The following is a 12,265-nucleotide window of genomic DNA, read 5'->3' on the forward strand; positions in this document are numbered from 1 at the left end:
CATGCATCTACGATGACAATTTCAGGTCCCTCCATGATTTCTAAGTGGGAGAACTTGCAAAATAGCAGGGTGTTCACCTGCCTCACTCTGTGTGTGTGTGTGTGTGTGTATATATATATATATATATATATATATATATATATATATATATCCTATATCATATATATCATCTCTCACACAATGTAACACTGTCCATCAATAAAAGGGTGAAAAAAATACTTTGATGATGCTTGGCTGAAAAAATGGTTTTGGCAACTTTTAAAAAGTAATCTTTCAATTCAGAATCTTATTGACATCCATTTCGGCGTTTCACGCTCGCCATCCAATCAAAACTTAACATTATTGTTTGGCCGGCTCACAAGCCCAAACAAGTGTGTGCGGCGCACTGGTTCTTTTGTTTCTGGTCTAGCTAGATCCAGTATGGTGTTGTAGTTTTTCTAACGTTACTAGTTGTTGCAACAGCATGTGAAAAAAAATGACTAAGTTTGCTAGGCCAAAAAGAACGTTAATCTTGTGATTAAAAAATTGACGCTGTTAAAATCGGTTTTCGTGCACGTTGTTAATAACACGTTTAACTGACAGCACTAATACTTTCATTTTGTTCTCTTTCATTTGAAGTAAACTGTAATATTTCTAATTTATTTTTTGGATCTCAGCTTTTGAGGTGAATTGCTTGTGTCACATTATTTTTCTACTCAATTTTTATTTTCAGATGGCACAGTGAAGATAGACATGAGAGTATGTGACAGCATGATGAGAACTCATTTGCATGTTTTTGAACTGACCGAAACCAAATTGTATTCATGGATCATCGTGTCTTCCCCAAAAGAATATGCAACTCTCTAAATGTCAATCTGACATTTCAAATTACAAAAGCTGTTTATCTTCTGCCGTCTAACAAAGCAATGTTGACACCAAAGTGGACTCCCATGTTTTTTTTTAAACAGCAGCTTTTGGTGCAACTTTGTTGATTTGGCCTGTAAGTGCTAATCATGACCATGTAAGAAACTTACAAAGAAAATGAAAGCACACTGCTGTTTCTACACCAGTGCCTGTGTAACTGCTGAGACATGACTGGTTGTCTGTTCAAGTTTTACTCACCATACTGAGTCACCAGACTATGGGCCACGTTGGGAACTGCTTCCACTAGGTTCCCCAAGAAGTTGAAGGTGGGCAAGGAACCCTTCACACTGAGCTGGTCATTTAGCTGGTCAGGGAAACACACAAAAAAATTCAATAACAATAGATATACAACAATGCAAAGTTTCACAGCATATTGCACAAGATCAACAAATATCAGATACACTAGACAAAAAGACAGTATTTGACATTGTAAGCAGAAATTAGTAAGTATTACAAAAGATAATCAAGGCTACAACCACACTAACACTTTTTAGTTTTGCTACGTTAAGGCCTGGCGTCCAGAATACGCTGGCATTCCCGAGCCGCTAAAACAGAGTAATTTGGAAATGCTGCTGACCCCGTTTTAGTTTGAAAACTCTGGTTTGTGTTTTAGTCTGGACGGACAGAAATGGAAACTACTGGTAACAATGACACAGACACCCATGTTTGGTTCTTAAGTGGCTCTCATCAGTCCCAGCGTTTCCTTACGTGGTTCGTCACACCCCTAGCAGGTGACCCTTTTTCTGAAGAAAACAGCCAACATCAGCCTTGACTACCGGTGGTTTATTCAACATTTATCAATGTTAGCAGCTCTGATGCAGTTAAATCCAGCCTTTTATATACAGCCTACATGCGCAAGAGGCCAGCTATTACTCAAGAGATTTTGTCCAGGCGTGTTATCAGCACGTGCATGCCCAGTGTAATGGTCTGTGATATGTGTTTTCAAGCATTTAAATGTACAGAGATTAGTTCTGAAATGGTACTTTTCAAATGCTTGTGAGGACAGAGATTGTTTTAAACTGGTTTAAATTGTAAACGTAGTAGTAGTAGTAGTAGTAGTAGTAGTGCGGATGTAGCTAAAGACAAATTACAGAATAGACAATGTTGATAATAAAAACAGTAGCAGTCAGTGTTCTATGATATATTATGTAGGACTTTTAAATCCTGTTTTTGGGGCAGTTGTAGCAGCAGAGCAGGCATTGTAAACATTTGACTTCCGCAATACCATAAAAACATGCGTATCTTACATGTAATTCATTCTTTTTCAGAATTCAGAAAACAAACGTGCTTCATTTTCCACTACTCACATTTAAAATCTGCATTCTCAACAGTTGGTTGCTGAAGTACCATTTTATTTAAAGTGCTCATATTATGCTCATTTTCAAGTTCATAATTGTATTTACGAACCAGAATAGGTTAAATTTTTTTTTTATTCTTGCACATTGCTGCAGCTCCTCTTTTCAACCTGTGTGTTGAGCTCTCTGTTTTAGCTATCGAATGAGGCCACGCACTTCTTCTTTTTTTTTACGATTAATTTAAGGGGCTTTCCTTTTTATTTAATAGTGACAGTAAATAGACAGGAAAGGGTGGAAAGAGATAAGCAACGACACGCAGCAAAGGGCCGCAAGTCGGACTTGAACCCGAGCTGATGCAAAGGACTTAGCCTTCATGGGGTGCACACTCCCCTGGGTAAGGTAGAGGTTGCCCCGAGGACATGCACTTTTGTTCCACCTTTGTTGGGATGCGCACATGCGCAGTACCTAGGTAAGAACTGCTAGCTAGTCCGTTGCAGAGCATGAGGGCGTGCACCGCTAGGTGTGCATTATAACGTGTGTTACAAAGTGAAGAACATTTGTCACGGAAGTAAAGGCTGAACTAAAATAGAGCTGTTTGAAGCAGTTTGTGAACAGTGTATTCTCTGGTAGATGGTAAGTCCCTTTTGGGGAGGGGGGATTTGGGCTTTTCCCTTTGTAAACCTATAATGCGCACAAAAAGATATATAACACAATAAAGGAAACGGAAAAGCCAAAAAAGCATAATATGAGCACTTTGAATCCTTCTAATTAGGCTCTATTCTAGTAACAAAAATGAGACCTGTCTGCCCCTCTAGCTGGTGTTGTACCTTGCTGTCATCATCAGTTAAAAAACAGCTTAACTATTTTCCACCTGCAGGGTTGGCTGCTGAACGGGCCTTTTCCACTACTGCCTCCCCTAGAAGTGACTAAACACCAGCAAGAGGGAGACGTGCACACTGTCTGTTTACTAAACAACATATACTGGGAGGATATGTTACATGTTAACATATTATATGATAGGATACTTCACAAGTGCTGTTGAATATGAATTTAAGATGCTTAATGCGTGTTCTGTGGCTGCATGTGTAGATGAGAAGTAATGTTTTTCTATATGTCTGTAAATGTGTTGGTGTCACCTGTTTGTGTATCTCATCCAAAACGAAGCGATAGGACATCTCACTCTGGAGTTCCAAAAGCAGCTGAACCAGCACTGACACACATAAAAACACACAAACGCATGCATTTACACATAATGTACACAAACATAAAAAAAACACTTATTAAAGCATTTATTAAAAAAACACCACAATTTGGTACAGTTTCCCGCTTTTATAAGAAAGAGAAAAATTGAACAGTTCAAGGTATCCTAGCTTTCTTTCCACTTCAATTTTTTTCTCCTGACACACACATACTTTTTGTCAGAATTATCTATAACAGGCTCAACGAGTTTTAAAATGTCTCCTTCACACATTATCTGTGCAAAGAGCAAAAGCAGTGTCAAATGTTAATCACTCTACTATTACAGCAACATGGTCCTTAATTTTAAGACAGCTACCATAAAATAATTCGGTAATTTCCACTTAGCAAAACATTTTTACATTTTGAAAGACTCCGCTGCAGTGAGACAAATGTGACTGTGCACTAAAAACTACTTTACTGAAGAGGTAACATTAAGACAAAACTTCCCTATTAATAGCAGACCAAACAGACGAAAAAGGAAAAGGTACTGCAAAGTGTAGCAGTAAAAGAATATCAACAAAACAAGGTCAAATCCTTCAAAAACGTGAAATTTAGAAATAGGTACGTGGAGTCAATGTAAAATCACCTAGGTAACCATCAGTGACCATTTTCACAGTCACAAAGAATTCTTGTGTAAGTGTCTTTGAGAATAAAGGTTACTCATAGCCAGTGTGTGTGTGTGCGTGCACTCTTACACTATCTGTGTTATAAAAACTACACAAAAAGTCTGTGCGTGTAATGTGAGTAGGGTAGGGTGTATGGTTTGGATGGACAAACAGACACAGACACACATACACACATACACACATACACACACACAGAAAACTTCTTCACCTTGGTCAACCTTTTCCAGAGTAGCTGGGTCCTCCACGGTGTGAAGCATCCCTAGGGACAGAACAGTGATGACAGGCTAGATTAAAGAGCATAGCCTACTTCACAAACCCATTGTGAAGTACAGAGATCTGACAAAGCTATATAAAGAAAAAGATGAACACTCATACGTTAAAAAGGGACAAACTAGGTTAAGAGTTATGATAGCTTGACGAATTAGATGATACATGGTATAAAAAGACAATAAACAGGAATTCATGTTGAGGTCTAATTGATCATACTGCACAGTCCGTGCCCAAATGGAACCTGTTTTATCAGTAGCAAGTGTCAGATCTATTGAATTTTGAGTCAGTTTTGCAGGATTTCCAAAATATATAGCAGCATAAATTGCCATGTCATGAAGCGTAAAAATGTCATGTCATGAAGTGTAAAAAATGATTTAAAAAAAAAATGTTGTGTCTTCGCCTGTAAATACAACCATACAAGCATGTTTAAAAAAAAAAGTTAAAAAAAAGGGACTACATGTAGTGGTGGTGATGAAAGGCATCTTTACATTGGATTACGCTCCTTTCGGCACATGGTGAAGCTCAGTTCAGCAGACCATTGCACAAGCACTGTAATGGCTTTCTTAGTGTTTTTTTCCTTCAAATTGGTCAGAGCTTTTACTGGCTTATCATTTAGCCACATATCCTCTCATTGCCCTGATTTGATTGGAGCTCAAATGGCATAATGCTTTATTCAGCAATAACTTAGTGAAATTAATCCAGCACACTGAGGTTTACTTATAGCAGGGGTAGAGTAAGGATTTCATAAACTAACACACCAGTGCTTTGCACCTGCCATCCTCCTGACATCTCCTACAGAAGACTGGGCAGTTCCTTGTGGGGAGGATAATGTACTGGCCCTGGCAAGTATTAACCACAATACAGGGCCATTATAGCTACTCTGCTTGTATGCAAGCATGAGTGCTGCACCAATTCATTGCCCGCTCAAAGATTCTCATCAATCATTGTTTCATAATAAAGTAATAATTGCATTGCTATGCCGTTTTAGAATCTGCTGATAGCTTATTCAGCATAATATATTTAGACAGCCAGAAACAAAACTGTCGACTTGAATACAACCCATGTTAATGATTTTTAGAGTATCAATTAGTTACATAATTAAATTCTGCAATGACAATACAATTTCACATTTGATTTAATGTGGCTGAAATAGGAACATCAATTACATCAACAGGAACCAAATGTAATACCCAAATATCTGCCCAGCTCTTCAGTTAATGTAATGTAATGTAATTTAATGGTTCAATACACAGATGGCAAGTGTGTACTTTGATTATAACACAAACGAAAAGCTGCGAACAGCATGTCAACTCTATTATCTACTCTATTATCTATGCAAAAACATTTCTGTGTCTTACTGCTCAGGTAATGTGATAAGATCTATTGTTGTCTATCTGTCTCATTGTTCAGTCTGGCCTCGCAGAAAAGGAGTGATGTGACTGCAGCACTAGCACGACTGTGGATTAATCCAGTGGAGATTAGTTCCAAGATTGTTTCTCATACGAACCAGCAAGATGCCAAGAACAACCAGTGCTGGTTAGTGATGCTCAATATCGAATAGAGGATCTGTGCAATTTTCAGTCACACTTACTGTTTGTGGATGCTTCTTGTTAAGTGACCTTACAAACACATGCCCACATTACGATTTATCAGTTTAATATTTGCAACAACAAAGCGAGAACAGATGGGAGACGAAAGTATGTATGCAGGTTCCACTACCTCTCACCTAGTAGAGAAGCTGTAAAATGCAGAGAGACTCTGGTGTCCTGTCGAAGCAGCTCTCTCAAGGCCCCCGGAGAACACTTCAGCACACCACTGATACCAGACAGGGCAAAAGACTTCCTCACTGACTGCAGAGCGGAGACAGGCGGGAGACAGATATGGCAGGGTAAATAAGCCTGTGCATCAAGGGAAATCAACAGGATAATGTCCTATCCTAATCCCAAAGGATACCTAAAACGGGAAATGATAGGGGATAACACACACACACACACACACACACACCTAGCTATAACTTAACATACACCAATCATTCAATCCGTTTTATTTGTCACATCAAGTTGTGAGGTATAATTCCACTGAAATGTAATTCCATCAGCTCCTAGATCTTGTGCATGATTCATCATGAAGCAGAATGTGGAGGCAGTGCCCATTGTTCAGGATCCTACTGGCCTGAGGGTCGAAGCTCATCCTGGTCCTCTCAGTGCTGTCAAATACTGGAAGGATTAACATTAGTAAAAGAAACGCTTCATATTCAAATAAGATAAACAATAAAAATTAAAAAAAAGTTTTTATCATGTATTCCTCACCGCTATATCGTCACTGTCAATCATTTCAATGACACAGGCCACACAGAGCAGCACCCCGCCCCCCTCTGTAGGCCCCAGGCGGCCGCTCCATTTTGGGTCGTGCCTGAAGTGGATCTTGTCATAAACAATGTCCCCACTCGTCATTTTGGTAGTTACACCTGTCAAACAGAAAATGCATACCAGGGCTTATCAAGTCATTTTGCAAGTCAGGTAGGTGAGTTACACACAGCTTGACTAATGTTAATTAACATACACATCAAGCTAATGTTAGCTAGCTAATTAACAAACTGCGTCATGCCGCTCAAAAACAAAAGTTGCGGTCTAGGGGTTTTTTTCTTCTAAAGTTCTCACTAAAAAATACCTAAGTATTCACAACGCTATCACATGAAACATATTTATTAAATTCAGTAAACTAACCAAATGTCACGTAGCAGACGAACGTTGCCCGGTCGAGATTCAAGTAGAGGGAGTGAGGCGCATTTTTTACCTTTTAAATCAAAACTTTATTAAACAATATACAATGGCAAAGGACATACGATATTTTTTTTATTTTTTTGTAAAAGTATTCACAAGATAAATAGTCAAAGTAATTTTCTATTTTTGACTAATATTTATTTAACTTTTATCAAATGTAAATAGTTAAACATAAAAAAAAAATTCTAAGAATCTGTTTACCATCTGCATTTTCTTTTTGTTGTTTGTACGGGAAAGAATTGAGCTCAACTTAATTATAAAAGGATGGGCAAAATAAGAAAATGAACACACTATTTTTTCAGTGTTGTGTTAATGAAAATAAAATAACCTAATATTTTATTGTAATGGTTACTTAATAAGAAAATATATGTGGTAAACAAATATGGATAATTATTTCAGGCTCTTATACTCAGTTGTTTCCAGTTAATAATGGATAGCTGGAATAACAATGGACATACATTACTATTATTCCGCTTCTCAGTTACATCACACTAAATGATTTGTTTATATATGTGTTCTGTTGGCAGAGATTGGGGCACCGGCTGTACAAACTTTACAAATCTCATTTCTTCAACTTAAAATGTGTCATGGAGCTACTGCATTTGCCAAATTATTACATTTTTCACTTTTGTATAGCCAACACCCAAATACGTGTTTTCAGATTAGTCCTCTTTTCAGGTTAAAGGTGTGCCAGAGCTTTAATGGTATTTATTAGGTCTTACATCTTTATCTACTAATAAGAATAACAAAGGTGTCCAAATTTGTCAAGCCATCAGGTGCAACAAAGCTAACAGAAGACTCAAGAAGATGTCAGTCAATCAAATATATACCCACGCAGTCCTGGGACATACACTTGGTACATGTTGGTGTTCAGAGCCTTTAAACGGATTTCCCTAAAGAGGTACTCAGGCCCCATGTTTCTTCTCAAAGGTTTGTTGCTCTATAGTTATTTATAGCCTATAGTAAAGCGCCATAAAAAGTGTAAGTGTATTAGAAGTCTCTTAAGTTCCAAAGTAGGCTGATATGTTATATCTGAGCAAAAGGCATTCATTATGTTTGAAATTATACATCAGCACCAGCGTATGCCTCAATGAATGTCATTGCTGAATAATAAGCTGTGAGTATACAGTATGGTGGGATGCATGAGTTTGCGGTATCATTTAGCAGTGAAGGCCACAATTTGGTTATCGCCATGACAACAAAAGCCTCTCGGCAACAGAGCAACTATCTGATGACAGGAGTGTGGGGGCGACTTTTAACCACTACCAACATGTCAATTTAGAATCTCTCTGTACTTCTCCTTAATCAGAGTTCACTGCACATCAAACATAGCGCATGACAAAGTGCAGGCAGCTCAACTCTGCCTCAGTGTGAGTGTGTGTTTCTGTGTGACAGTGTGCACGATTGAGCACACGTGTGCAGTAGGCTACTCTCATAGTTTCTCAATGTGCAGAATGTGTTGCCTTTCTGACAAAATGGAGGCAGAGTTATTCTGGTCAAAGCCTTGACTGGCTGACTGAAAAGAGTAGCAGACCTTCGAGTAGCAGGTGGAAAACATTTGTTTCCAGAGTCTCCATTTGTGCTTGGACAGGAGCTAAATCCATCAGTCTCAGAGTTTAACTTGCCCCTTAGAGAGAGAGTGAGACAGAGAGTTTGAAACCGACAGAGAGCCTCTCTCATTGCTTAGGTGGGAGCCAAGCGTATCTCTCAACTTTATTTGACAACTTTTTCACATAGACAATTCTACGGGGGCCACTAAAACACAGAGACAAATGGATTTAGCTTTCGGTCCTGCCCTAAGTGGAGTCTTGACATGCAAGCCTTTTTCACATCATTGCTGGGGCTTTGCTTCTCTCTCATTTGGCTTGATGAACCACTTGAACCACTTCCTGTGTTTAACACCTCCACATACACAAAGATCAGTCTATAGTGCTAAACAATGCCACAGTAATGATTTCATTGCACCACAGCAGCCATCACTGGGGGGCATTGAACTACCTTAACTATAGCTCTAGACCTTTTTTTCCAGTCACCAGCCCACACTTTGTCACACCATAACTCTGCTCACGTTAACGCAACATACTGTTTCCTGTGACAACGACATTTACAGGTCATTAGGTAGCCACAGCCTTTTTTGGTAAAGATAATTGCAGTATGACAACTACCTATGCCTACTGTTCCACTGGGATAAGCATTTAGGCAGTTGTGGAGCTAAGTACATACTCAAGTAGGCCTAGTACTTAAATAAAATTTGGAGCTACAACTTTATGCTGCTCCCCTGCTTTACAGAGGTGTTGTATTATTTGACATCTTTAGTTCCTGGTTACTTTGAAGATTCAGATTAATAATACAAAATATAAATCAACTAAATTATGATATGTGACTATGGCAATACCCAACAATATATAAAGAAGTTCAAATTAGCTCCAGGAATACGGGATGAAATATAAACTCTGAAATGGACATGCATAATGAGTACTTTCACTTTTGGTAGGCTACTTTAAGTATATTTTGATGCCAATACTTTTGAATGCATGTCTCAACTTGTAACAGAGTATGTTTAAACTGTATATTGATACTTTTACTCAAGTAAAAGATCAGAATACTTCCTGCTGCCTGTACAACCTACTTGCCAACATCAAGCTGCTTCACCACTTATAAACAACAAATAGTCCCGCTGGGCCATTGACGCAACACTCAGTCTTACTAGAAAATATCCTAATATGCATTAAAACCATATTGTGGCTGTAAAATCCTTGATTATTAATAAACCTTAATTGTCTGCATGCATACAGCAACCTAGATGGTTACTGTAGGTAGCACTTCTTTGTTATTTAAAAGGATAAAAGGTTTAGTTCTAAATTAAACGAGATAAAGTAGGAAGGGGGCGGAACTAGGACGACGTGCGTGTGTGCGGCAGGCTCTCACTCGGGTGTAACGTTCAGGTGCAGTTCACCCTCAGAGGTGAAAACTCCTCAAGTGGGAGCGATGGATTAAATCTGACTAACGGATAACGTCATTTATTAAAACACACACACAAAAAAACATGTTGACGCACATGTGCAGCTTTGGAGACAAGGCAGATTAAAGTGAAAGGATCGACTCACGGTAAGAAAAGAAAAACTCTTAACGAAACGTAGGCCTAGTCATTGTTTATACGGGCGTAGTTTTTATTTTTTAACCTGTTGTTTAAAAGGATGGACCACATTGCTCCATTCGGTGCCACAGTCTAGGCAACTGTAAGTATCACCTCATGACGTTTGATACTTGATGGTGTTTTTTAACGTGGTATTAGAGCCTGCTGTTTTCTGACATCAACATTTCCATCCTATAGTCTAGTATCTGTAGGCTATGGCATTCCTTTTTAGTAGGGTTACTGTATGATTACAATTAATATAAATAACAAATGTATAGCTGATGTAAATGCTTTTGGTGTTGTATAGTTTGTAAAAATTCTAATAAAGGCATAACAAAAATGTATGACACTATACATTGCACGCTAAAAACATTTTTATGTTAACTGAATTTTGCCTGTTGCAATGTGTGTGTCCCTAAATTATCTATAAGACAAGTGATTGCATTGTACAAAATGCATTCCTGGAAACAAAGATATGATAACGCTTTAGGATGATGTTCTCTATGGTTTATTTGCATAAAATAATGTACTGCCTTACTTTCTGTGGGCTCAGAAATATTAGTCATCAGATGTTTCCATGAGCATCTCAACTGTGAGCCACAGCATTTAGCAGACTGACAAAAACAGAAAGCCTTATTGCGAAAACGCAGCAGCTTACTTCACTGTTAAGCGAGTGGGCCACAGTACTGAGATAAAAACCAACATCACCACAACCTAAAATACTGACATGCAACAAAGCCACAATGACTCTATTATGGATGACTTCATGGGTCAGCATTGGTTGGTTTTAAGCACCGGACATGACCCTCTTTACAAAACTGATATTGTCTCAGATGCAATGCTGGCAGTTTGCAAACAGGCTTTTCTTCTCCTCCCTGGTGTTTTGCCTTGTCTTATCTTTGTGCTGCCTCAAAAAAAGGCAAACACTATAGATTATCTCTTCTCTCAACAGTTCCATAAGCACTTTCCACAACTTATGTGAGACATATTAAACAACAACAATAACGTTAACAATGGTTGGTATTACCCCTATAGAACACGCCCACAAACCCACACACAGGGCAGGTAGTATTCAAGCCAGTGAGCTACGCAGGGAGGGAGCAGGTACAATGTGTCACTGAGACATGTGGCTTCATTGGAGCCCAGAGTCCTCTTATTACATATTCTGTCCTCAGCTAGACCCAACCAGGGGACTATTCAGTTTCACACAAGGACAGTGGACTACTCAGCACACCGGGACTCGACTTGATAGAGATTCAACTGAAAAAAGTACGGGAAATTTGAGGCTTTTTGTCAGATGAAAAGGTGGTGGTGATGAGAGAGAGATGACAGAGAGGATAGAGTTTGAGTATCCCCCTTTTCAAAGATGCTCTTCAGATCTGAATGATCGGGGATGACGTAAATTGTAAAAAGATGTGAAAGTCACTCGAAACTGTAGGGCTGTGAAAAGAGAGGACAGAGTGAGAAGAAAGACAGTGACAAATGAAAGAGAGGACTTGCTGACCAAAGAGGGAGGGGGCGGAGAACTACTCCAGCCAGACTGTGTTTTGCTCCAAGTGTTTGATTAGAAGAACGTGTAAGATAGATTTCCCGGCTCAAAAGTGCCTGACTGTAGTGATTAAAGGCGATTGAATTGATCATGAACCATCATTACTGCGCGGTGATGATGGATCATTTGTCTTCAAGCTGACTATAGGAGGAGATTCCCATTTATTATAAGGAAAGAATTTTGGCTCTTCTTCATGAGATTGCTTTTCATCAGTTAATCAGATTGATGGGTTGTTTGCTTTGTGCACTGAGAGACTCCATTCAGAGCGAATAAAAACCCATGTCACATAATGGCGAGTAAAAGAAGAACAAAAGGGAGACTACAAGAGGCACAAAAATAAATGCTACAAGGCATTATTTTCATCTTTAGTGTAGGCATTATAACTTTTATCCATTTATCCACCCACACAGCACTACTCAGTTGAGCCTATACTCACCTATCAAGTTGGCAGAATCTGTGTGAGT

At 38.8% G+C, this 12,265-nt stretch overlaps 1 protein-coding gene across 3 annotated transcripts in view; it reads right to left on the reverse strand.

Annotated features, from left to right (window-relative positions):
- The window catches only part of LOC117957456 (meiosis inhibitor protein 1), a 54,574-nt gene extending 47,450 nt beyond the window's left edge, over positions 1-7,124 (reverse strand). For 2 of the 3 annotated variants that reach the window (XM_034893204.1, XM_034893205.1), the window contains exons 1-6: positions 7,071-7,124; positions 6,643-6,805; positions 6,060-6,183; positions 4,272-4,322; positions 3,335-3,408; positions 1,102-1,207 (exon numbers count right to left, since the gene is read on the reverse strand). In XM_034893204.1, coding sequence (XP_034749095.1) covers positions 1,102-1,207; positions 3,335-3,408; positions 4,272-4,322; positions 6,060-6,183; positions 6,643-6,786 — 499 coding nt within the window. In that variant the 5' untranslated portion in view covers positions 6,787-6,805; positions 7,071-7,124. Of the gene's footprint in view, positions 1-1,101; positions 1,208-3,334; positions 3,409-4,271; positions 4,323-6,059; positions 6,184-6,642; positions 6,806-7,059 lie in introns of all 3 variants that reach the window. The other variant, XM_034893203.1, reaches the window with a different exon arrangement.
- Between the last annotated feature and the right edge of the window lie 5,141 nt (positions 7,125-12,265).

The sequence above is a fragment of the Etheostoma cragini genome, chromosome 15 (assembly GCF_013103735.1).
Source record: "Etheostoma cragini isolate CJK2018 chromosome 15, CSU_Ecrag_1.0, whole genome shotgun sequence".
Lineage (NCBI taxonomy): Eukaryota > Metazoa > Chordata > Actinopteri > Perciformes > Percidae > Etheostoma > Etheostoma cragini.